Genomic DNA, 27,697 nt, shown 5'->3' with positions numbered 1-27,697 from the left:
TTGTCCTGTGTCAACAAGAAATCCATCATCTCATCCTTACGGTTCCACATGGCAGGCTTATCCAGAAAGCCAGGCTAGTTTGGTCAGGTGGATGCAGAATTGGCTTCCCTGCAGAAAGCAGAGGGTCGTGGTGGAGGGAGTACATTTGGATTGGAGGGTTCTGACTAGTGGTGTCCCACAAGGATCAGTTCTGGGACCTCTACTTTTTGTGATTTTTATTAATGACCTAGATGTGGGGGTAGAAGGATGGGTTGGCAAGTTTGCAGATGACACAAAGGTTGGTGGTGTTCTGGATAGTGTAGAGGATTGTCAAAGATGGCAGAGGGACATTGATAGGATGCAGAAGTGGGCTAAGAAATGGCAGATGGAGTTCAACTCAGAAAAGTATGAGGTGGTACACTTTGGAAGGACAAACTCCAAGGCAGAGTACAAAGTAAATGGCAGGATACTTGGTAGTGTGGAGGAGCAGAGGGATCTGGGGGTACATGTTCACAGATCCCTGAAAATTGCCTCACAGGTAGATAGGGTCGTTAAGAAAGCTTATGGAGTGTTAGCTTTCGTAAGTCGAGGGATAGAGTTTAAGAGTTGCGGGGTAATGATGCAGCTCTATAAAACTCTGGTTAGGCCACACTTGGAGTACTCTGTCCAGTTCTGGTCGCCTCACTATAGGAAGGATGTGGAAGTGTTGGAAAAGGTACAGAGGAGATTTACCAGGATACTGCCTGGTTTAAAGAGTATGCATTATGATCAGAGATTAAGGGAGCTAGGGCTTTACTCTTTGGAGAGAAGGAGGATGAGAGGAGACATGATAGAGGTATACAAGATATTAAGAGGAATAGATAGAGTGGACAGCCATTGCCTCTTTCCTAGGGCACTACTGCTCAATACAAGAGGACATGGCTTTAAGATAAGGGGTGGGATGTTCAAAGGAGATATTAGAGGAAGGTTTTTTTACTCAGAAAGTGGCTGATGCGTTGGATGCACTGCCTGAGTCAGTGGTGGAGGCAGATACACTAGTGAAATTTAAGAGACTACTAGACAAGCATATGGAGGAATTTAAGGTGGGGTATTATAAGGGAGGCAGGGTTTAAGGGTCAGCACAACTTGTGGGCTGAAGGGCTGTACTGTGCTGTACTATTCTATGTTCTATGTTCACAATTGACTCTAACATCTTCCCAAACATTGAGGTCAGTCTAACTGGTCTATAATTTCCTTTCTTAAAGAGTGGAGTGACATTTGCAATTTTTCAATTCTCTGGCACCATGCCAGTGTCCAATGATTTTTTTAAAGATCATTTCTAATGTCACCACAATCTCTAACACTACCTCTTTCAGAACCCTGGGGTGCAGTTCATGTACCTTTAGGTCTTTCAGCTTTTTGAGCATCTTCTCTCTTGTAATAGTAACTGCACCCTCTTCTCTTTCTTCACACACTACAATATCAGGCATATTGCTAGTGTCTTCCATAGTGAAAACTGGTACAAAAATCTCATTTAGTTCATCAGCCACCTCCTTGTCTCCTGTTATTATTTCTCCTGCCTCATTTTCTAGTGGTCCTATATCCACTCTCATTTCTCCATTATTTTTAGCATACTTGAAAAAACTTTTACTATCCACTTTGATATTATTTGCTAGCTTGCTTTCATATTTCATCTTTTCCCTTTTATGATTTTTTTTAGTTACTCTCTGTAGGTTTTTAAAAGCTTCCAAATCCTCTATCTTCTCACTAACGTTTGCTTTGTTATATGCCCTTTCTTTTGCTTTTACAATAACTTTGACTTCCCTTGTCAGCCATGGTTATACAATTTTACCATTTTTGGAATACATACATTCTGCACCTTCCTCATTTTTCCCAGAAACACATGCCATTGCTGCTCTGCTGACATCCCTGCCAGCAGCTCCTTCCAATTTACTTTGGTCAACTGCTCTCTCACACCACTTAATTTCCCTTATTCCACTGAAATACTGCTACATCAGACTTCACTTTCTCCCTATCAAATTTCAAGTTGAACTCAATCATACTGTGATCACTGGTTCCTAAGGGTTCTTTTACCTTAAACTCCCTAATCACCTCTGGTTCATTACATAATACCCAATCTAGTATAGCTGATCTCCTAGTAGGCTCAATGACAAACTGCTCTAAAAAGCCATCTCTTAGGCAGTCAACAAACTCACTCTCTTGAGATCCATTACCAGCCTGATTTTCCCATGACTATGTAAAAATCTCCCATGACTACCATAATATTGCTCTTCTAAGTCGCCTTTTCTATTTCCTGTTGTAATCTGTGGTCCACCTCCCAGCCACTATTGGGAGGCCTGTATATAACTGCCATCAATGTCCTTTTACTCTTGCAGTTTTTTAACTCAAACCATAAGGATTCAATATCTTCCGATCCTATGTCACATCTTTCTACTGATTTGATGCCATTCTTTATCAGTAGAGCCACACTATTCCCTCTGTCTACCTTCCTATCCCTCCAATATATTATGTAACCTTGGATATTCAGCTCCCAACTACAACAATCCTTCAGCTATGATTCAGTGATGGCCACATCATACCTGACAATCTGTAATATTGCAACCAGATTATCCACCTTATTTCTTATACTACGTGCATTCAGATACAACACCTTGAGTAACGTATTTGCTATCCCTTCTTATTCCACCTCCCTAATGATTTGATACTCAGCCTGTTGGCTGCAACTAAGTCCCATTACCTGCTGTCCTTCCTGACAATCTGACTGCATGCTATCTTTACTTTTTTACCATCCATCCTCTCCTGAGTCACTTCACTCCAGTTCCCACCCCCACTGCCAAGTTAGTTTAAACCCTCCCCAACAGCTCTAACACACCTGCCCGTGTGAATATTGGTCTCTCTTGGGTTCAGGGGCAACCCGTCACTTTTGAACAGGTCATACCTCTCCCAGAAGAGACCCCAGTGATCCAAGAACCTGAAGCCCTGCCCCCTGCACCAATTTCTCAGCCACGCATTTATATGCCAAATCATCCTGTTTCTAATCTCACTGGTGCGTGGCACAGGTAGCAATCCAGAAATTACAACCCAGGAGGTCCTGCTTCTCAGCTTTCTACATAGCACTCTAAATTCTCTTTCCAGGACCTCTTTGCTTTTCCTTCCTATGTCATTGGTACCAATATGTAACAAGACATCTGGCCACACTCCCTCACTCTCCAAAATGTTGTGGACACGATCTTAGACATCGCTGACCTGGGAGGAAACATACTATTCGGGTGTTCTGTTCACACCACAGAATCTCCTGTCTGCTCCCCTCACTAACGAGTCCCCTATCACTACTGCTCCCTTCTTCTCCCTCTTTCCCTTCTGCACCACGAACCCATGTTCAGTGCCAGTACCCCGGTTGCCATGGCATTCTCCCGGGAGGTCATCCCCCACAAAATTATCCAAAACAGTATACTTATTTTTGAGGAGAATGGCAGTTACAGGGGTGCTCTGCTCTAACTGCCTATGCACGTTGCCATTTCTCCTGACGGTCACCCAGCTAGTCGCCTCTTGCAACTTCGGGGAGACTACTTCCCTGTAACTTTGATCAATTATCTTCTCACTCTCCCATACAAGCTGAAGGTCATCCAGCTGCTGCTGCAGATCCCTAACATGGTCTTCAAGGAGCTGCAACTGGATGCATTCACGCAGATGTAGTTCCTTGGGTGACTCTGGGTCTCCCAGTTCTCCAACATCTGACACAAAGAGCATACCACAGTCATTTAAATGGTACAGTAAAGGAGGGAAAAAGAAAACAAAAAGGAAACTTTATCAGATGCTTTACATAGAGCTGAAGCCTCTTTAGAGTCAAAGCCTGTCGCTTCTACTCTCGCCACTGGCCTATTCACTTATCCTTTAATGACCCTTAAATGGCCTTATCCTGTCTCTATTTATCACGCAACTTAATAAGAAACTGGTAATAAAGGATTGCCTTTAAGAAGTTAAAGCATGTGGCAGATACTTCACAAATCCGTCCGTTTCTACTGCTTGTGGTATCTGATAATAGTGGGCCATGTGCATTACTGGTTGTCTCTTAATAGCCCAACACAAGTTATATTTTTTTCTAGCACTGGAAGGAAATTTCTAATTCCAGCCTAATGCAATACAGTAATTAAATGTTTATTAACAATTAACTTTGATTAAGCACTTTATTCATTGTATGAATTTCACAGACTCAAGCCATTTTGAGTGCTTTCACTTCTATAGTATAAGAAACATTGACAAAATAATCCTTACAAATCCTCAAGTTGTGCAAATAAATCTTTTATATAATTTAGGTTTTCCAGCAGTTTACTCATTGATTGTATGTCAAGAAAACATCATAAATACTCACTCTCCAAAGACTGGGTTGAGCTGTTTGGGGATATACCGTTCCATGCTGTCTTGCATTTGTTCACCAATTTTAACCACAATATAAGGATCAGATTTCCCATTCGGGTCACTAGGAGCAAGATTAGTTGCCTTGGAAGAAAAATAATCTTTAGTAAGTCACCAGAGGTTTGATTAAAATAATCAGTTGGCCAACTCTTCCTAATGTACCCAGGACAACAACACTTACTTCAATGTAAGTTAAAGAAGGAAAATGGACAAATTCCAGGTAGCTATATCCAGGCCCTAAAACACTGCCAAACAAAAAACTCTAGGAATTGCTAAGTCAAAGCCTAAATGTCATATTAACGAGATATTACCTCGTTTGCCGTGGTGAAACCAGAGGACACCTGCATTTAGTCCGCAGGGATGACCCTAGGCTTCTCTTTATCTGCACTTTAATTTCCCCCTCCCATCCCTACATTGACTTATTGCAGCCTTTTCAACTCTACAACTAGATTTCCCAGTATACAGCAGTCATCCATCTGTAATATTGGCTCAGCTTGCTTCTCTTGTCCTTCTTTCCCTCTCCAGGAGGAGGAGCATCGCCAGCCTCATCAGCTGGGCTTCTTATCCAGCTCTGTGTTTTCAACTCCCAAATTATTTTATCTTCTTCTTCTCTGTTTCCACTTACTTAATCTTCAGATGACCTTGTTTACACTGTCAGAGCCCAGCCTCTCTCCAGCTGCATGAGCTTTTTATCGCTTTTCACTTCTGATGAAAGAACTTCCAAAGATGCAACCCAACGTTCAGTATTTCAGTACATCCAGTATTTTCTGCTTTTGTTTTAGTTTCTCTCATTTTGTATTATTTCTTAATGCATGCATGCATTTCTAAATGACAATAAACGAGGACTGTGTCCCCATAATCTAAAAAGTTTTCCAGCATTTGCAGCTTTTTTAAATTTTCACTCAATCAGTATCTTCATGGTAATTCTCACATGAAAATACTAATTGAAATATAAACTATTTATTTATTTTACTGTATATTGCTTAATCATTGTTCAGGATATGGCCAATGCCATCAAGGTCACCATTTTTTATTTTAAAATCTTTTTTATTAGATGCAGCTCTATAAAACTCTAGTTAGGCCACACTTGGAGTACTGTGTCCAGTTCTGGTTGCCTCACTATAGGAAGGATGTGGAAGCATTGGAAAGGGTACAGGGGAGATTTACCAGGATGCTGCCTGCTTTAGAGAGTATGGATTATGATCAGAGATTAAGGGAGCTAGGGCTTTACTCTTTGGAGAGAAGGAGGATGAGAGAAGACATGATAGAGGTGTACAAGATATTAAGAGGAATAGATAGAGTGGACAGCCAGTGCCTCTTCCCCAGGGCACCACTGCTCAGTACAAGAGGACATGGCTTTAAGGTAAGGGGATATTAGAGGAAGGTTTTTCACTCAGAGAGTGGTTGGTGCGTGGAATGCAATGCCTGAGTCAGTGGTGGAGGCAGATACACTAGTGAAGTTTAAGAGACTACTAGACAGGTATATGGAAGAATTTAAGGTGGGGGGTTATATGGGAGGCAGGGTTTGAGGGTCGGCACAACATTGTGGGCCGAAGGGCCTTTAATGTGCTGTACTATTCTATATTCTATGTTTATTAATTATTGTTGAAGATCACAGAAAAAGATAGATTAAGTCAATATGTCATTATGTACAATGAAGAATTAAATTAGCAAATAACTGATTAACAAAGCTAAGCAATATATCAATAATAATAAGAAAAAAAAGTGTTAAGAATTTTTTTTGAAAGAAAAAAGAAGGAAAAAAAAGAACCCCTATTAACTAAAAAAAACCCCTACTAACTGGAAAAAAACCTGGAAAAAACCCCATTGGGAGCAGAACCCTGGAGTTATACATCAAATAAGCTTCCATAAAAAAAAGGTGACCCTATTTGTTCTCAAGAAGCTAAGACCATAAGACCAGATAGGAGCAGAAATAAGCCATTTGGCCCATCGAGTCAGCTCCACCACTTCATCACGGCTTAACCAGTTTTCCTCTCAGTCCCCATCTCTTGCCTTCTCTCCATATCCCTTCATGCCCTGACCAATCAAGAATCTATTAACCTCTGCCTTAAGTATGCATAAAAACTTGGCCTCCACAGCTGCCTGTGGCAAATTCTACAGATTCAACACTCCTTGGCTAAAAAAATTATTCCTCATCTCCATTCTAAAAGCACTCTATTCTGAGTCTGTGTCCTCTAGGCTTAGACTCTTCAACCATAGCAAACAGCCTCTCCACATCCACTCTATTAAAGCCTTTCACCATTTGATAGGTTTCAATGAGGTCACCCTCATTCTTCTGAATTCCAGTGAGTATAGGCCCACAGCCATCAAGTGTTCTTAACGTGACCAGCCATTCAATTCTAGAATCATTTTCACGAACGTCCTTTGAACCTCCTCCAATTTCAGCACATCCTTTCTAAGGGGCCCAAAGCAGTTCACAATACTCCAAGTGAGGCCTCGCAGGTGCTTTACAAAGCCTCAAGAAATCAACTGCATATTACAGGCCATTCAGCCCCCAATGTTGTGCCAACCATGTCACCTGCTCCAGAAGCTGCCTAGAATTTCCCTAGCACATAGCCCCTATTTTTCTCAGCTCCATTTATCTATCTACAAATCTCTTAGAAGACCCCATTGTATCCGCCTCCACCACTGTCACCGGCAGTGCATTCCATGTGTGAAAAACTTACCCCTGACATGCCCTCTGTACCAACTTCCATTAAAACTATGCCACTCATGATAGCCATTTTAGCCTGGGAAAAAGCCTCTGGCTATCCACATGATCAAATCCTCTCATCATCTTATACAACTCTATCAGGTCACCTCTCATCCTCCATCACTCCAAGGAGAAAAGGCCAAGTTTACTCAACCTATTCTCATAAGGCATGCTCCCCAATCCAGGCAACATCCTTGTAAATCTCCTCTGCACCCTTTCTATGGTTTCCACATCCTTCCTGTAATGAGGTGACCAGAACTGAACATAGTTCTCCAAGTGGGGTCTGACTAAAGTCTTATACAGCTGTAACATTACCTCACGGCTCTTGAACTCAATCCCACGGTTATGAAGGCCAACACATCATACGTCTTCTTAACAACACTGTCAACCTGCACAGCAGCTTGGAGTGTCCCATGGACCTGGACTCCAAGATATTGCTGATCCTCTATACTGCTGAGAGTCTTACTATTAACATTATATTCTATAATCAAATTTGACCTACCAAAATGAACCACTTCACACTTAGAGAAACACAGAAACATAGAAAACCTACAGCATAATACAGGCCCTTCAGCCCACAATGCTGTGCCAAACACATACTTACTTTAGAAATTACATAGGGTTACCCATAGCCCTCTATTTTTCTAAGCTCCATGTACCCATCCAGGAGTCTTTTAAAAAACCCTATTGTATCTGCCTCCACCACCATTGCCGGCAGCCCATTCCATGTACTCACCACTATACGTAAAAGAGCTTACCCATGACATCTCCTCCATACCTACTTCTAAGCACCTTAAAACTGTGCTCTCTCGTGTTAGCCATTTCAGGCTTGGGAAAAAGTCTCTGACTATCCACATGATCAATATCTCTCATCAGCTTATACACCTCTATCGAGTCACCTCTTATCCTCTGCCACTCCAAGGAGAAAAGGCCAAATTCACTCAACCTGTTCTCATAAGGCATGCTCCCCAATCCAGGCAATATCCTTGTAATCTCTCTGCACCCTTTCTATAGTTTCCACATCCTTCCTGTAGCGAGGCAACCAGAACTGAGCACAGTACTCCATGTGGGGTCTGACCATGGTCCTATATTACTGCAACATTACCCCTTGGCTCCTAAACTCAGCCCCACGGTTCATGAAGGCCAGTGCATCGTATGCCTTCTTAACCACGCAGTCAACCTGCACAGCAGCTTTGAGTGTCCTATGGACTTGGACTCCAAGATCCCTCTGATCCTCCACACCACCAAGAGTCCTCCTGTTAATACGATATTCTGCCATCATATTTGACCTACCAAAATGAACCACCTCACACTTATCTGGGTTGAACTCCATCTGCCACTTCTCAGCCCAGTTTTGCAATCTATTGATGTCCCACTATAACCTCTGACAACCCTCCACACTATCCACAACACCCCAAAACTTTCAGTCATCAGCAAACTTCCTAATCCATCCCTCCATTTCCTCATCCAGGTAATTTATAAAAATCACTCTTTGCCTTCTGTGGGCAAGCCAATTCTGGATCCACAAAGCAAGGTCCTCTTGGATCCCATGCCTCCTTACTTTCTCAATAAGCTTTGCATAGGATATCTTATCAAATGCTTTGCTGAAATCCATATGCACTACACCTACTGCCCTACCTTCATCAGTGTGTTTATTCACATCCTCAAAAAATTCAATCAGGCTCGTAAGGCACGACCTGCCTTTGACAAAGCCATGCTGACTATTCCTAATCATGTTATGCATCCCCAAATGTTCATAAATCCTGCCTCTCAGGATCTTTTCCATCAACTTACCACTGAGGTAAGACTCACTGGTCTATAATTTCCTGGGCTAACTGTACTCCCTTTCTTGAATAAGGGAACAACATCTGCAACCCTCCAGTCCTCCAGAACCTCTCACGTCCCCATTGATGATTCAAAGATCATTGCCAGAGTCTCAGCAATCTTCTCTCTTGCCTCCCACAGTAGCCTGGGGTACATCTCATCCGATCCCAGAGACTTATCCAACTTGATGCTTTCCAAAAGCTCCAGCACATCCTCTTTCTTAATGTCTATATGCTCAAGCTTTTCAATCCACTGTAAGCCATCCCTACAATCGCCAAGATCCTTTTCTGTCGTGAATACTGAAGCAAAGTATTCATTAAGTACCTCTGCTATCTCCTCCAGTTCCATATACACTTTCCCACTGACACACTTGATTGGTCCTATTCTCTCACATCTTATCCTCTTGGTCTTCACATACTTGTAGAATGCCCTGGGATTTTCCTTAATCCTACTCGTCAAGGCCTTCTCATGGCCCTTTCTGGCTCTCCTAATTTCAGTCTTAAACTCCTCCCTGCTAGCCTTATAATCTTATAGATCTAGTTTTTTATGACCTAGTTTATGACCATATAATCTTATGACCTAGTTTTTTGAACCTTTCGTAAGCTTTTCTTTTCTTCTTGACTAGATTTACAACAGCCTTTGTACATCACGGTTCCTGTACACTACCATCCTTTTCCTGCATCATTGGAATGTGCCTATGCAGAACCTCACACAAATATCCCCTGAATATTTGCCACATTTCTGCTGTACATTTCCCTGAGAACATCCGTTCCCAATTTATGCTTCCAAGTTCCTGCCTGATAGCTTTATATTTCCTGTTACTCCAATTAAATGCTTTCCTAACTTCCCTGTTCCTATCCCTCCAATGCTATGGTAAAGGAGATAGAATTGTGTTCACCATCTCCAAAATGCTCTCCCACTGAGAGACCTGCTACCTGACCAGGTTCATTCCCCGATACCAGATCAAGTACAGCCACTCCTCTTCTAGGCTTATCTACATATTGTGTCAGGAAAACTTACTGAACAGATCTAATAACCTCCACTCCATCTTAATCCCATGCTGTAAGGAGATGCCAATCAATATTTGGGAAATTAAAATCTCCCACCACGACAATCCCATTATTATTACACCTTTCCAGAATCTGTCTCCCTATCTGCTCTTCGATGTCTCTGTTACTATTGGGTGGTCTATAAAAAACATCCAGTAGAGTTATTGACCCCTTCCTGTTTCTAACTTCCACCCACAGAGACTCCATGACTTCTTCCCTTTTCTGCAGCTGTGACACTATCTCTGATTAACAATGCCATGCCCACACCTCTTTTGCCTTCCTCTCTGTCCTTTCTGAAACATCTAAAGCCTGTCACTCTAAGTAACCATTCCTACCCTGAGCCATCCAAGTCTCTGTAATAGCCACAACATCATAGCTCCTCCAATTCTCTGTAATCACCACAACATCATAGTTCCTTATTATAGCAACTTATCTGAGTTGAACTCCATATGCCATTTTTCAACCTATTTTTGTTTCCTATCAATGCCCCGCAATTACTTCTGACATCCGTCCTGATTATTCAAAACACCCCCAAATTTTGTGTCATCAGCAAACTACTAACCCACCCTTCCATTTCCTCATCCACGTCATTTATAAAAATCACAAGGAGAGGGGGTCCCAGAATAGATCCCTGTGGAACACCACCACTGGTCACCATCCTCCATGCAGAGTATCAATCATCTACAACCACTCTTTGTCTTCTGTGGGAAGCCAATTCTGGATCCACAACGCAAGGTCTCCTTGGATCCCATGCCTCATTACTTTTTGAATGAGCCTTGCATGGGGAATCCTATCAAATGCCTTACTTCAAATCTATATACACTACATCCACTGCTCTACCTTCATCACTGTGTTTAGTAACATAGAAACATAGAAAACCTACAGCAAAATACAGGCCCTTTGGTGCACAATGCTGTGCCAAACATGTACTTAATTTAGAAGTTACCTAGGGTTACCCATAGTTCTCAAAGTATTCATTCAGGCTGATAAGGCATGACCTGCTCTTGACAAAGCATTGCTCACTATCCCTAATCAGATTATGTCTGTCCAAATTCTCATAAATCCTGCCTCTCAGGATCTTCTCCAGCAACTTGCCCACCACTGAAATAAGACTCACTGGTATACAATTTCCTAAGTTATCCCCACCCCCTTTCTTGAACAAGGGAACAACATTTGTAACCTTCTAATCCCCTGGTCCCAATTGACGATGCAAAGATCATCACCAGAGGCTCAGCAACCTCCTCCCTCGCTTCCCACAGTGGCCTGGGGTATATCTCATCTGATCTTAGCGGCTTATCTAACTTAATGCTTTTCAAAAGCTCCAGCACATTGTCTTTCTTAATGTCTATACACTCAGGCATTTCAGTCCACTGTAAGTCATCCCCAGAATTGCCATGGTCCTTTTCACAGGTGAATACTGAAGCAAAGTTCTCATTAAGTACCTCCGCTACTTCCTCCGGCTCCATGCACATGTTTCTACTATCGCACCTGATTGGTCCTATTCTCACAGGGCTCATCCTCTTGCCTTTCACATACTTGTAGAATGCCTTGGGGTTTTCCTTAATCCTGCTCGCCAAGGCCTTCTCATGAGCTCCCTTCTGGCTCCCTTGTAATTTTCTAGAACTCTATCAGTACCTAGTTTCTTGAACCTTTTGTAAGCTTTTGTTTTCTTCTTAACTAGATTTTCCACATCCTTTGTACACCATGGTTCTTTTACCCTACCATCCCTTTTCCTGCCTCAATGGAACATACCTATGCAGAATTCCATGCAAATGCTCCCTGAACATTTACCACATTTCTGCCATGCATTTCCCTGAGAACATCTGGACCCAATTTATGCTCTGAAGTTCCTTCCTAATACTATTATATTGCCCCCTACCCCAATTAAATGTTTTCCCAGATTGTCTGCTCCTCTCCCTTTCCAGCACTATAGTAAAGGAAATAGAGTTGTGATCACTAACTCCAAACTGCTCTCCCACTGAGAGACCTGACACCTGACCAGGTTCATTTCCCAATACCAGATCAAGTACAGCCTCTCCTCTGGATAGCTTATCTATATATTGTGTTATGAATGTACCACAGCTCTGAGGGGCCAAAGGGTGCGGGGTAGCCCCCTCCTTTGTGAGAATCGCAAGATCACTATTGAATTGGGTCAGGAGACCCAGGAAATGTGAGAGAGATGTGCGGAATGTCTTGTTCCCCCGGCGATATAAAGCTACGGGAAACGGCCATTGTCTCTTGGAGCCGAACTTGTGTATTACAATACTGTGCTACGTGGAAGCCCTCAGGCAAAGTGGGCTGGTTGAGGGAGGGATTGCATCACCCCCGACCTGATTGACATCTGAGACCCTGTGAGTCAGGATAAAAGAGGGTCTGTGGGAACAGCCCCTCAGACGCACCAGAAGAAATGCTAGCGATCCCGTAATAGCGGAAGCCGGTGGGAGGAGGCCACGTGCTTTTGGTTCCATTTGTCCCCGGAACCGGTGGCTTTTACCACGGGAGACTGGCTTTTAGCTAACAACGGGGAAACCGACTCCCAACAACTCTCAAAGGAGTGACATCCTAAAAGGACTGGGGCAAGTTTTAACCCGTCTTTCTCGAAAACCAAAACGCTGCAGCTTGAACAAACTAACAGTGAATTTTATGTTTTCATCGGACAATACATTATCCCCTAAACAACGATAGATTATTATTATATCCGCGCTTTTAGATTTAGTATTGATGATGTATATTATCTGTATTTTGCATTGATATTATTTTGTGTATTTTTATCAATATGGACCTCTCTATCTTTGCTGGTAAGTAACCCAATTACGGGGTTCATAACCATTGCATCAGAAAACTTTCCTAACACACCTAACAAACTCTACCCCATCTAAACCTCTTGTTCCAAGGAGATGTCAATCAATATTAGGAAAGTTAAAATCTCCCATCACAACAACCCTATTATTATTGCACTGTTTCAGAACCTGCCTCTCTACCGGCTCCTCGATGTCCCTGTTACTACTGGGGAGACATTAACATTATATTACATATTATTAACACTACATCCTTGCTTTTATATTCTTGTCTCTTGAACTAAATGTTAACATTGCATTTACCTTCTCACCACAGACTCAACTTGCAAATTAATCTTTTATGGAATCCTGCACAAGAACTCCAAATCCCTTTGCATTTCAGTTTCTTGTATCTTCTCTACTTCCTCAAAACAAAACTTATCTTCATATCATCTGCAAACTTTGTAACAAAGCCATCAATTTCCCCATCCAAATCATTGAACATATAATGAAAAAGAATGGGTCCCAACACAGATTGCTGTGGATGAACACTAGTCACCAGAAGCCAACCAGAAAAGCCTCCCTGATCCCCACCTCTTTGCCTCCTGCCAATCAGCCACTGCTTTATCCATACTACTCTTTCCTGTAACAACATGGGCTCATAGCTTGTTAAACAGCCTCATTTGTCTCCTTGTCAAAGGCTTCTGAAAATCCAAATACACTATTCTCCTTTGTCTATCCTGTTTCTTATTTCTTCAATTCCAAAATGTTTGTTAGGCAAGATTTTCCCTTGAGGAAACTGTGCTGACTATGGCCTATTTCATCATGTGCCTCCAAGTACCATGAGACCTCATTGATAATAATCAACTCCAGAGATTACTACCCTGGAGATCTTGTTTCTCAGCAATCTACCTCACTCCCTAAAATCTCCCTTCAGCACCTTCTCACATTGTTTTCCTATATGTACCAAGTCTTCTGACTGCTCACCCTCACCCTTGAGAATGCCATGGACCTGAAGTGAGACATCCCTGATCCTGGCACCATGGAGGCAACATAGAACCTGGCTGTCTCTAGAACCTTCTCTAACTCGGGAATCTCCTATCAACACTGCAGTCTGTTTCAACTCTCTGCCCTTCTGAGCCACAGCATCAGACTCAATCACAGAGACCCAGGCACTGTGGTTCCCCCCAGTAGGCCATCCCCCTCAATAGTATCTAAAGCTATATACTTACTATTGAAGAGAGTGGCCACAGGCATTCTCTGCACTGGCTGTGCATTTCCCCTCTTTCTCCTGACAGTCACCCAGTTTCCTGACTCTTGAAACCTAGGGATGACTACCTCCCTGTCACCTCCTCAGTTTCCTGTATGAATCGAAGGTCATCAAGCTGCAGCTCCAGTTCCTTAATATGTACTTACAGGAACAGCAGCTCCAGCTACCTAGTGCAGATGTGTTTATTCGTGAGATTGGAGGTCTCCCAGACTTCCTACATCCCACACAGAGTACAAAACACTGCTCCTGGAGCCATTGTCAGTAAACTATTATGCCCTAACAGGTAAGGATAAACAAATAAGAACAAACAGAGAGGAACTAACAAGATACTTCACCTCCCCTAAGCCTGATGAGCCAAAGCCACTCTAAATACTGGCCCACTCAAAGGAATGGCTGCACCACTTGCACCTGTGCTATTTTTATTGGCCTTTTCTAATGAATCTCTCTTGCTGACTGGTTGCTCCTCAACTCAGAGAAAATGCCGCGAAGCTCTGCCTTTAAAATCTTGATTGTCATCTTGATTGAAAGCTAGCTCTTTCCACGCATTCCCTGGCACCAAATATCTAGCTCAGAGAAAACTGACGTGAAGTCTGCTTGTTAAATCTTGAACGCAAACCTGACTGAATGGTGGCTCTTTTTACACACTGCATCCTGCTGATTGGTCGCTCCTCAACTCAGAGAAACTGCCGTGAAGCTCTGCCTTTAAAATCTTTAAAATATGATAGTGAAACACCTGAAATTACTGCAGTCCTTTGGGTAAAGGCATTCTTACAGTGCTTGTGTAGGGGATTGTAAATTATTGATCTAGAAATGAAGACTTGCTGCTCTGACTGGGTGGTATTAAGCTGCTTTAACATCATCACCAACACAATCACTCAGCTGGTTGAAATTCTCATCTTAAAAAAGTTGAGTAGAATTGAAGGAAATCTTGTTTAAGGTCAAAGGTGTAGCTATGGGAACTCGCATGGGCCCAAGCTTCTCCCATCTTGTGGGAGGTGGGGTACTGTCTTAGTTTGTTCTACTCAGGGCAACTTTCTAACTTCTTCCAGCTTGACAAACATTCTGTACTCATGCAGATCTCCAAAATGCCATTATGTCTGCAGATAATTGTGACCCTGCTCTCATCTCTGACTCATTCCTTCCTTTTCTGGGCCTCTCCTCCTCCATTTCCAACAGCACAGATGTCCACAATGTTGTTCCAAACTATTAAACCTGTTAAAGGTTGTTCCAAACTATTAAAGCCCAATTCAACTAATCCCTTCTACTTACATAGTATTCATATTCTTCCTTTTCCTGCACATTCACGGGCCTATCAAAGTGCCTCTTGAATGCTTCCATTGTATTAGCCTTCACCACTTTGTAAAAATATTTGCTCCTTCCATAGCTATACTTCCATTATACCTCCTCCCTCCTCTCTATTGTAATGACTGCAGAAACAAATGAAACAGCCTGTTATTATTTCAAGCTCAATATCACTAAGAGAAAATTTCTATAAAAAGTTTACTCACTTTCACAATGTAAACCCTGACAAGAACTTTGACTGGTCTGTTAGTTGGTTTTCCTTTTAGTATCTTAAAACCAGATTCCACTTCATCACTTGGGTAGATTAGGAGGGATCCCTGGAAAAGTAAAAATAAATACAATTAAATAAAATGAATGAGCTGCACATTTTTTTATCTTCTACAACTGTGCTGTTTAAAATATTGTTGGATAAGAATGCTGGTTAATTAATAAGTTTTCAGACAACACAAAAGTTCATCTGAGTTATAGGTAGTGGGAAGGTTAGAAACATGGGTGGGAAAATGGTAGCTGGAGTTTAATCTGGACAAGTGTGAGGTGTTAAACTTTGAGAGGCCAAAGGTAAGAAGAAAGTATGCAATAAATAGCAGGAACCTTTGGGACACTGGTGAATCTTAGGGTGCAGGTCTATAGCTCTCTTAAAGATAAAATAAAGATACAACTGGTAAAGTAGGTGGACAGAATGCTTGCACTTATTAGTCAGGGCATTGAGTATAAAAGTTGGGATGTCAAATTGCACCTGTGTAAATCTTTGTTTAGGCCGCATTTAGAGTATTGTGTGCAGTTCTGTTTGCCTCAAAACAGAAATCATGTGGAGCTTTGGAGGGGGTGAAGAAGTAGTTCACCAGGATATGGCATGGAGTAGAAAGTAAAAGTTATAAGGCTAGCATGCATGGACAACCCTGGGACTAGGATGAAGGTGCTTGATAATAGTATTATATGAAATTGTGGGAGACCTTGATAAGGTTTAGAATCAATGTCTCTTTCCTAGGTTGAAATGTCAAATACATGACCATACTCTTAAGGTGAGATGGGGGACATTTAAAGGACAGTTTGAGGCAAGTTTATTTGTTTAAGAAGAGTAGTAGGTGCCGAAATGCTCTACCAGGAGAGGTATTGAAGCAGATATCAGTAGTAATAATCAAAAGGGATTTAGCCAAGCAGGGAATGGAGGAATATGGATCGGGTAAGGTTAAATAGAAATTATAATGGGCACAGACATTGTATTCCTGTGCTATACTGCTCTATGTTGTATAAACAGTAAATAATTGAGGGTCAAGAAGCTATCTCTTAGGGACTCCACTAGTTATATCCTTACAATATGAAAACAAACCATTTATTCTGACTCTCTGTTTTCTGAGACTGCCAGTTTTCAATCCATACCAACACACTTCTTCCGTTACCAACATAGGCTTCTTATGCAGTACTTTGTCAAATGCCTTTTGAAAATTTGAATACACTATATTTACTTGAACTGCTATTAGGGAAAGAGACAGAACAGGTGACAGAAGTTTGTGAAGGGGAACGAACGCATTATATTTAGTCATCACAATGTCATTAGTTTCAAAGTAAATATGCAGCAAGATACGTCTGGCCCACAGGTTGCGATTCCAAGATAGAGAAAGGATGATTTTGATGGCATCAGAAAGAATCTAGCAAGTGTGGATTGGGACAGGCTGTTTTCTGGCAAAAGTGTACTTGGTAAGTGGGAGGCCTTAAAAAGTGAAACTTTGAGAGTACAATGACTCTCAAGATGAATCTACATGGACTTTAACAAGGCATTTGACAAGGTCCCACATGGAAGGTTGATGAAAAAGGTTCAGTCGATCAGCATTCAAGATGAGGTAGTAAATTAGATTAAACATCGGCTTGTGGGAGAGGGCAGAGAGTGGTAGTAGATGGTTGCCTCTCTGAATGGAGGCTTGTGACTAGTGGAGTACATCAGGGATCAGTGCTGGGTCCTTTGTTGTCATCTATATCAATGATTTGAGGGATAATGTGGTCAACTGGATCTGTAAATTTGTAGATGACACCAATATTGCGGAAAAGAGGCTAAGCACAGGTGCGTGACGTAGTGCGCCAAAGGTTTATGGGGGGGAGGGAAACCAGGGTGTAGGAACAGATGTATGGGAGAAGGAAGAAAAAGAAGACAGCAAAGTTCTTTGTACTGTTAGAGATAAACACAGAGGAAGAGGTGGAGAATTTCTTAAATGCTTTATTTTAATGCTAAGAGCATTGTAGGAAAGGTGGATGAGCTTAGAGCATGGATTGATAACTGGAAATATGATGTTGTAGCTATTAGTGAAACATGGTTGCAGAAGGGGTGTGACTGGCAACTAAATATTCCTGGATTTTGTTGCGTCAGGTGTGATAGAATTGGAGGGATGAGGGGGGAGGTGTTGCGTTGCTTGTCAGAGAAAATATTACAGCGGTGCTCTGGCAGGATAGATTAGAGGGCTCGTCTAGGGAGACTATTTGGGTGGAATTGAGGAATGGGAAAGGTGTAGTAACACTTATAGGGGTGTATTATAGACCACCTAATGGGGAGCGAGAATTGGAGGAGCAAATTTGTAAGGAGATAGCAGATATTTGTTGTAAGCACAGGGTTGTGATTGTGGGAGATTTTAATTTTCCACACATAGACTGGAAAGCCCATTCTGTAAAAGGGATGGATGGCTTGGAGTTTGTAAAATGTGTGCAGGATAGTTTTTTGCAGAAATACATAGAGGTACCAACTAAAGAAGGGGCAGTGTTGGATCTTCTGTTAAGGAATGAAATAGGGCAGGTGACGGAGGTATGTGTTGGGGAGCACTTCGGGTCCAGTGATCACAATACCATTAGTTTCAATATAATTATGGAGAAGGATAGGACTGGACCCAGGGTTGAGATTTTTGATTGGAGAAAGGCTAACTTTGAGGAGATGTGAAAGGATTTAGAAGGAGTGGATTGGGACAATTTGTTTTAAGGGAAGGATGTAATAGAGAAATGGAGGTCATTTAAAGGTGAAATTTTGAGGGTACAGAATCTTTATGTTCCTGTTAGGTTGAAAGGAAAGGTTAAAAGTTTGAGAGAGCCATGGTTTTCAAGGGATATTGGAAACTTGGTTAGGAAAAGGAGAGATATCTATAATAAATATAGGCAGCATGGAGCAAATGAGGTGCTCGAGGAATATAAAGAATGTAAGAAAAATCTTAAGAAAGAAATTAGAAAAGCTAAAAGCTTTTGCTTGCTTTGGCAAGTAAGGTGAAAATAAATCCAAAGGGTTTCTACAGTTATATTAATAGCAAAAGGATAGTGAGGGATAAAATTGGTCCCTTAGAGAATCAGAGTGGACAGCTGTGTGTGGAGCCGAAATGATGGGGGAGATTTTGAACAATTTCTTTTCTTCGGTATTCACTAAGGAGAAGGATATTGAATTGTGTAAGGTAAGGGAAACAAGCAGGTAAGTTATGGAAACTATGACAATTAAAGAGGAGAAAGTACTGGCGCTTTTAGGAATATAAAAGTGGATACATCTCCGGATCCTGACAGGATATTCCCTAGGACCTTGAGGGAGGTTACTGTAGAAATAGCAGGGGCTCTGACAGAAATATTTCAAATGTCATTAAAAACAGGGATGGTGCCGGAGGATTGGCGTATTGCTCATGTGATTCCATTCTTCAAAAAGGGTTCTAAGAGTAAACCTAGCAATTATCGGCCTGTAAGTTTGATGTCAGTGATAGGTAAATTAATGGAAAGTATACTCAGAGATGGTATATATAATTATCTGGATGGACAGGGTCTCATTAGGAACAGTCAGCATGGATTTGTGCGTGGAAGGTCATGTTTGACAAATCTTATTGAATTTTTTGAAGAGGTTACAGAGGAAAGTTGACGATGGTAAAGCAGTGGATGTTGTCTATATGGACTTCAGTAAGGCCTTTGACAAGGTTCCACATGGTAGATTAGTTAGGAAGGTTCTATTGTTAGGTATTAACAATGAAGTAGTAAAATGGATTCAACAATGACTGGATGGGAGATGCCAGACAGTAGTGGTGGATAACTGTTAGGTTGGAGACCAGTGACTAGTGGTGTGCCTCAGGGATCTGTACTGGGTCCAATGTTCAACATCCTGACGTAGGGTCTCGGCCGGAAACGTCGACAGCGCTTCTCCCTATAGATGCTGCCCGGCCTGCTGTGTTCCACTAGCATTTTGTGTGTGTTGTTCGAATTTCCAGCATCTGCAGATCTCCTCGTGTTTGCCAATGTTGTTTGTCATATACATTAATGATCAGGATAATGGGGTGGTAAATTGGATTAATAAGTATGCAGATGATACTAAGGTAGGTGGCATTGTGGATAATGTAGTAGGTTTTCAAAGCTCACAGAGAGATTTAGGCCAGTTAGAAGAGTAGGCTGAACAATGGCAGATAGAGTTTAATGCTGATAAGTGTGAGGTGCTACATTTTGGTAGGAATAATCCAAATAGGATATACATGGTAAATGGCAGGGCATTGAAGAATGTAGCAGAACAGAGTCATCTGGGAATAATGGTGCATAGTTCCCTGAAGGTGGAATCTCACGTGGATAGGGTGGTGAAGAAAGCTTTTGGTATGCTGGTTTTTATAAATCAGAGCATTGAGTATAGAAGTTGGGATGTAATGTTAAAATTGTACAAGGCATTGATAAGGCCGAATTTGGAGTATTATATACAGTTCTGGTCACCAAATTAAAGGAAAGATGTCAACAAAATAGAGAGAGTACAAAGATTTACTAGAATGTTACCTGGGTTTCAGCACCTACGTTACAGAGAAAGGTTGAACAAGTTAGGTCTTTATTCTTTGAAGCGTAGAAGGTTGAGGGGGCACTTGATAGAGGTATTTAAGATTATGAGGGGGATAGATAGAGTTGACGTGGATAAGCTTTTTCAATTGAGAGTAGGGGAGATTCAAACAAGAGGACATGAATTGAGAGTTAGGGGGCAAAAGTTTAAGGGTAGCACAAGGGGGAATTTCTTTACTCAGAGTGGTAGCTGTGTGGAACAAGCTTCCAGTAGAAGTGGAAGAGGCAGGTTCAGTATTGTCATTTAAAGTAAAACTGGATAGGTATATGGACGGGAAAGGATTGGAGGGTTATGGGCTGAGTGCGGGCCAGTGGGACTAGGTGACAGTAAGCATTCGGCACGGACTTGAAGGGCCGAGATGGTCTGTTTCCATGCTGTAATTGTTATATGGTTATACGGTTAATCAAGAACCTACCTATCTCCGTCTTAAATACACCTAATGACTTGGCCTCCACAGCTGCTGATGGTAACATATTCCATAGATTTACCACCCTCTGACTAAAGTAACTTCTCCACATCTCAGTTCTAAAAGGATGTCCTTCAATCCTGAAACTGTGCCCTCTTATCCTAGAATCCCCGACCATGGGAAATAACTTTACCATATCTAATCTGTTCAAGCCTTTTACCATTCGGAATGTTTCTATGAGATCCCCCTTCATTCTCCTGAACTCCAGGGAATACAGTCCATGAGCCACCAGACATTTCTCATATGGTAACCCTTTCATTCTTGGAATCATTTTTGTGACTCTTCTCTGAACCCTTTCCAATGTCAGTATACCCCTTTTAAAATAAGGAACCCAAAACTGCACATAATATTCCAGTGTGGTCTCACAAGTGCCTTATAGAGTCTCAACATCACATCCTGCTCTCATGTTCTATACCCCTAGAAATGAATGCCAACATTGCATTTGCCTTCTTCACAACCAACTAAATGTGGAGTTTAACCTTTAGGGTATCTTGCACGAGGACTCCCAAGACCCTTTGCATCTCTGCATTTTGAATTCTCTCTCCATTTAAATAATAGTCTGCTCATTTATTTCTTCCACCAAAGTGCATGACCATACACTTTCCAACATTGTATTTCATTTGCCACTTCTTTGCCCATTCCCCTAAACTATCTAAGTCTCTCTGCAGGCTCTCTGTTTCCTCAACACTACCCACTTCTCCGCCTATTTTTGTGCCATCAGCAAATTTAGCAACAAATCCATTAATACCGTAGTCCAAATCATTGACATACATCATAAAAAGCAATGGTCCCAACACCAACCCCTGTGGAACTCCACTGGTAACCGGCAGCCAGCCAAAATAGAATCTCTTTATTCCCACTCTCTGTTTTCTGCCGACCAACCAGTGCTCCACCCATGCTAGTAACTTTCCTGTAATTCCATGAGCTCTTGCCTGACAGGAAGAAGTAACAAACGGGGTTATCTCTTAGGTCTGTGACTTTTCACAGTGTTTGTCAATGATTTAGATAGTGGAATTGATAGTTTTGTGGCAAAGTCTGTGGATGATATGAAGAAATGTGATTGCAGCAGGACTTAGAAAAATTGGAAGAATGTGCAAAAATAGTGGTAGATGGAATATAGTGTTGGGAAACATATGATAATGCATTTAGCAAAAGAAAGAATAGTGCAGACTATTATCTAAAAAGGGAGACAATTCAAGCAGCAGAGGTGCAGAGGGACTTATAAGTCCTAATGCAGGACTCTCAGAAGGTTAATTCACAGGTTGAGTCTGTGGTAAAGAAGGCAAATACAGTGTTGGCATTTATTTCAAGGGGAATAGAATATACAAACAATGAGATAATTCTGAAGCTTTATAAGGCAGTAGTCAAGCCACTTGGAGTATTGTCAACAGTTTTGGGCCACTTATCTTAGAAAGAATGTACTGTCATTGGAGAAAGTCCAGAGGAGGTTCATGAGGATGATTCTGGGACTGAAGAGGTTAACATATGAGAAATATTTGGTAGTTTTGGGCCTGAACTCACTGGAAGAATGTGTGGGGATCTCATTGAAACCTACCGAATACTGAAAGGACTAGATAGGGTGGATGTGGAGAGGATGTTCCCTCTGGTGGGGACATCCAGAACTAGAAGGCACAGCCTCAAAATTGAGGTGTGACCTTTTAGAACAGAAGTAAAGAGGAATTTTTTTAGACAAAGGGTAGTGAATCTGTGGAATGCTCTGCCACAGATTGCGGCGGAGGCCAGGTCCATGGTTACACTTAAAGCAGAGTTGATGGATTCCTGACTGGTCAGGCATCAAGGGATATGGTGAGAGGGCAGGTTTATGGGGTTGAATAGGATCTGGGATCAGCCATGATGAAATGATGGAGCGGATTCAATGGGCTGAATGGCCTAATACTGCTCCTGTGTCTTATAGTCTTATGGTCTAAGGGAGAGAGGCAGAAGAAAGGAAATTATAAGACCATAAGATATAGGAGCAGAATAAGGCCATCTGGCCCATCAAGTCTTGTCTGCCATTCAATCATGGCAGACACTTTTATTCCATCTCCGCCTCAACCCTAATTCCTGGCCTTCTCCCCGTAACCTTTGGTGCCATGTCCAATCAAGAACCTATTAATCTCTGCCTTAACCCAATGACCTGGCATCCACACCTGCCTGTGGCAACACACTCCATATTCACCACCCTTTGGCTAAAGAAATTTCTCCACATCTCTGTTCTGAAAGGGCACCCCTCTATCCTGAGGCTGTGCCCCCTTGTCCTAGACTCCCCCACCATGGGAAACATGAGAGTGGTAGTGGAGGATTGCTTCTTTAAGTGGAGGCCTGTGACTAGTGGTGTGCCACAGGGATCAGTGCTGGGTCCATTGTTATTTGTCATCTATATCAATGATCTGGATGATAATGTGGTAAATTGGATCAGCAAATTTGCTGATGATACAAAGATTGGAGGTGTAGTAGACAGTGAGGAAAGTTTTCAAACCTTGCAGAGGAATTTGGACCAGCTGGAAAAATGAGCTGACAAATGGCAGATGGAGTTTAATACAGACAAGCATGAGGTATTGCACTTTGGAAAGACAAACCAAGATAGAATATACAAGGTAAATGAGGAGTGCAGTAGAACAGAGGGATCTGGGAATACAGATACAAAATTCCCTAAAAGTGGTGTCACAGTTAGGTAGGGTCGTAAAGAGAGCTTTTGGTACATTGGCCTTTATAAATCAAAGTATTGAGTATAAGAGTTGGAATGTTATGGTGAGGTTATATAAGGCATCAGTGAGGCTGAATTTGGAGTATTGCATGCAGTTTTGGTCACTGAATTACAGGAAGGACATTAATAAAGTTGAAAGAGTGCAGAGAAGGCTTACAAGGATGTTACTAGGACTTGAGAAACAGAGTAACACAGAAAGGTTGAATAGGTTAGGACTTTATTCCCTGGAGCATAGAAGAATGAGGAGAGATTTGTTAGAGGTATATAAAATTATGATGGATATAGATTGAGTAGGCTTTTTCCACTGAGGCTAGGGGAGAGGAAAAAACCAGAGGACATGGGTTAAGGGTGAAGGGGGAAAAGTTTAAAGGGAACATTGGGGGGGGGGGCTTCTTCACACAGAGAGTGGTGGGAGTGTGGAATGAGCTGCCAGATGAAGTAGTAAATGTGGGCTCACTTTTCGCATTTAAGAAAAATTTGGACAGGTAAATGGATGAGACGTGTATGGAGGGATATGGTCCAGGTGCAGGTCAGTGGGGCTAGGCAGAAAAATGGTTCAGCACAGCCAAGAAGGGCCAAAAGGCCTGTTTCTGTGCTGTAATGTTCTATGGTTCTATGGTAGTTCACTGAAGAAAGGCACCCCTGTGGCAAATCACTGTTGGAGTTATTTCATATGTTGTGAAACTGGATATCACGTTGGGTGTTTGGAGTAACTGTGTGGAATCTATCGGTGTGTCAACCCTCGTCTAGGTGGTGGTTCCCTTGAAGATGGTCCCCTTTTTGTGATAAACTACTGTTGGTGATAATCCATACGTGGATTTTGTTTGAGTATCCTGTGGCCACCACTTTGAGATGTCTCGTAGCTGAATTCGGGTATGGTACCACTTGTGTTGAAAGGATATTCGTTGAAGATCAATATCGGTGATACTTTGTGTGTGGAGTGGAACAACTTTGGAGATAAAATCTACTGCTATTGTTATTTTGTATTGCTGGCATGGAATCTGTGGAATATCGATGTAATTGCCTTCTCACAACATACGCCTTTGGATTACAAGCTCTCTCTCTTACCAACAACAACCTCAGGTATTGAACTGAACTTTCTCACATACCATCATAAGACTGTATCATTTACCACCTAAGCTTGAAGAAGTTGGGGGTTTTATATTTACACACTTATATATGCATAAACTCCATCTACCTGTTTGTTCTATCTGGTTTTATATTACTATATTACATAGATACTAATAAAATAGTGTTTTGTTTATAGCAAAACTAGACTCCAGGTGTGTTCCATTTCTGCTAGTTCTTTTAACCCTTTACGGGATACGTAACAAACTGCACTCACTTCTCTTCCTTCACACAATACAACATCAGGCATGCTGCTGGTGTCTTCCACAGTGAAGACTGCCACAAAATGCACATTTAATTACAGCAACCAACTCCTTGTCCCCCGTTATTATTTCTCCTGCCTCATTTTCTAGTGGTCCTATATCCACTCTCATTTCTCTTTTATTTTTAATATACTTGAAAAAACTTTTACCGACCACTTTTATATTATTTGCTAGCTTGCTTTCATATTCCATCTTTTCCCTTCTAATGATTTTTTTTTAGTTGCTCTCTGTAGGTTTTTAAAAACTTCCCAATCCTCCATCTTCCCACTAATTTTTGCTTTGTTGTATGCCCTTTCTTTTGTTTTTACAATGGCTTTGACTTCTGTTGTCAGCCACAGTTTTACTATTTTACCATTTGAGTATTTCTTCAGTTTTGGAATGCACATGTCCTGCACATTCCTCATTTTGCCTAGAAGCACATTGCTGCTCTGCCGACGTCCCTGCCAGATGCTCCCTCCAATTTACTTTGGCCTACTCCTCTCTCATACCACTGGAATTTCCCTTACCCCACTGAAATACTGCTACATCAGACTTTGCTTTCTCCCTATCAAATTTCAAGTTGAACACAATCACAATGTGATCACTGGGTCCTAATGGTTCTTGTACCTTAAGCTCTGTAACTGCATCCAGTTGATTACATAACAACCAATCCAGTATAGCTGATCCCCTAGTAGGCTCAACGACAAACTGCTCTAAAAAACTATCTCTTTTTTATCTGCTCTAAAAAACTATTCAACAAACTCACTGTCTTGAGATCCATTACCAACCTGGTTTTCCCAATCAACCTGCATGTTAAAATCTCCCATGACTATCATAACATTGCCCTTTTGAGTCGCCTTTTCTATTTCCTGTTGTAACCTGTGGTCCACCTCCCAGCCACTTTTGGGAGGCCTGTATATAACTGCCATCAATGTCCTTTACCCTTGTAGGCCTGATCATCTCACCTCAGTGGCTGGGAAGATGTTGGAGTTGTTTATTAAGGATTAGGTCTCAAAGTACTTGGAGACACATGCTTTCATCAGCATTGTTTCCTGGATAGAAAATCTTTTCTGACAAATCTCTTGGAATTCTTTGAAGAAATAACAAGCAGGGTAGACAAAGGAGAATCGTTTCATGTTGTGTACTTGTATTTTCAGAAGGCCTTTGTTAAGGTGCCACACATGAAGCTGTTTACTAAGTTACCAGCCCATGTTATTACAGAAAATTAGCAGGCAGCAAAGAGTGGGAATAAAGGGAATCTTTTCTGGTTGGCTGCTAGTGACTAATGGTGTTCCACAGGTATCTCTGTTGGGACCGATTCTTTTTGCACTATGTCAATAAATTGGACGACGGAATCGATGGCTTTGTTGCAAAGTTTGCAGATGATATGAAGATAGGTGGAAGGGCAGGTAGTTTTGAGGAAGTAGAGTAGCTACAGAAGGACTTAGATAGATTAAGAGTCTGGCTAAAGAAGTGGCAGATGGAATGCACTATCAGGAAGTGTATGGTCTTGCACTTTGGTAGAAGAAATGAAAGGGTAGAATATTTTCTAAATGAAGAAAACTACAAAAAACAGAAGCGCAAAGTAACAGGAATCCTTGTGCAGGATTCTCTGAAGGTTAATTTGCAAATTGAGTCTGTGGTGAGGAAGGCCAATGCGATGTTAGCATTTATTTTAAGAGGATAGAGTATAAAAGCAAAGATGTAATGTTGAAACTTTATAAAGCACAGATGAGGCCTCACCATGTAGGGTTAGTACTTTGCTCTGGGTGTCAGATGTGGGAATCCTGGGAATCTTCCAGTCTCCCAGATGGCCAAATCTGCACCAGGTGCATGGAGATGCAGCTCCTGAGAGACTATGTTAGGGATCTGGAGCTGTGACTTGATGACCTACAGCTTATTAGGGAAAGTGAGCAGGAGATAGAAAGGAGCTACAGGGACTTAGTCACCCCCAACACTGCAGGAGTTAGACAAGTGGGTGACTGTCAGGAAAGGGAAGAAATGAGCTCAGACAATAGAGAGCAACCCGTGATCATCCCCCTCAGTAATCGTTATCTTGTTTTGGATGCTGTTGAGGGGGGGTGACCTGACAGAGGAGGACCATGGCGAGTAGGACTCTGGCACTGAGCCTAGTTCTGTGTTGCAGAAGGGAAAGAGGAAAATGAGGAATGCGGCAGTCAAAGGGGAACAGACAGGAGGTTCTGTCAGCCTGATAGAGATACCCACATGGCGTGCTGCTTCCCAGGCACCAGGGTACAGGATGACATGGATCAGGATGCAGTGTATTCTGAAGGAAAAGAGTGAACAGTCAGAATTCTTGGTACACGTTGGTACCAATGACATATGTAGAAAAAGGGAGGAGGTCCTGAAGAAAGAAGTCAGGGAGTTGGGTAGGAAGCTGAAAAGCAGGACCTCCAGGGTAGTAATCTCAGGATCACTGCCTGTGCCATGTCAGGCATATTAATGCGTGGGGGTGAGACTGGTGTAGGGGGCAGGGCTTCGGGTTCCTGGATCATTGCGGCAACTTCTGGGGAGGTACGAACTGTACAAAAAGGATAAGTTATACCTGAACCTAAAGGGGTCCAATATCTTAGCAGGCAGGTTTAATAGGGCTGCTATGGAGGGTTTAAACTAACTTGGCAGGGGAATGGGAACTGGAGTGATAGGGCTGAGGAAGGGGAAAACAGAATTAAATCAAAGATAGCATGCAACAGAGATGTTAAAAAGGACAGGCAGGAGATGAGGCATAATCACAACCAGTGGGATGATTTACAGGGCAATAGAGGCGTGGTGCAGTTAAAACAGAAAGCAACAAATACTGGACTGAAAGTGTTATATTTGAATGCACACAGCATAAGAAATAAAGTAAATGATCTTAAAATTCAGCTACAGATAGTCAAGTATGATGTTGTGGCCATCTCTGAAACTTGGTTAAAGGATGGCTGCCATTGGGAGTTGAATGTCAAGGATATATGGAGTATCAGAAAGATAGGTTAACAGGTAAA

The 27,697-nt window shown here is 41.9% G+C and overlaps 1 protein-coding gene across 5 annotated transcripts in view; it reads right to left on the bottom strand.

The window, feature by feature from the left end:
- Positions 1 to 27,697, bottom strand: part of fer1l4 (fer-1 like family member 4) — a 397,456-nt gene that overhangs the window by 78,222 nt on the left and 291,537 nt on the right. For all 5 annotated transcript variants that reach the window (XM_059981120.1, XM_059981116.1, XM_059981117.1 and 2 more), the window contains 2 exons: positions 15,537 to 15,647; positions 4,352 to 4,479 (listed from right to left, as the gene is read on the bottom strand). In XM_059981120.1, coding sequence (XP_059837103.1) covers positions 4,352 to 4,479; positions 15,537 to 15,647 — 239 coding nt within the window. The remainder of the gene's footprint in view (positions 1 to 4,351; positions 4,480 to 15,536; positions 15,648 to 27,697) is intronic.

The sequence above is a fragment of the Hypanus sabinus genome, chromosome 9 (genome assembly GCF_030144855.1).
Source record: "Hypanus sabinus isolate sHypSab1 chromosome 9, sHypSab1.hap1, whole genome shotgun sequence".
Classification (NCBI taxonomy): domain Eukaryota; kingdom Metazoa; phylum Chordata; class Chondrichthyes; order Myliobatiformes; family Dasyatidae; genus Hypanus; species Hypanus sabinus.
This window is presented reverse-complemented; position numbering and strand designations above follow the sequence as displayed.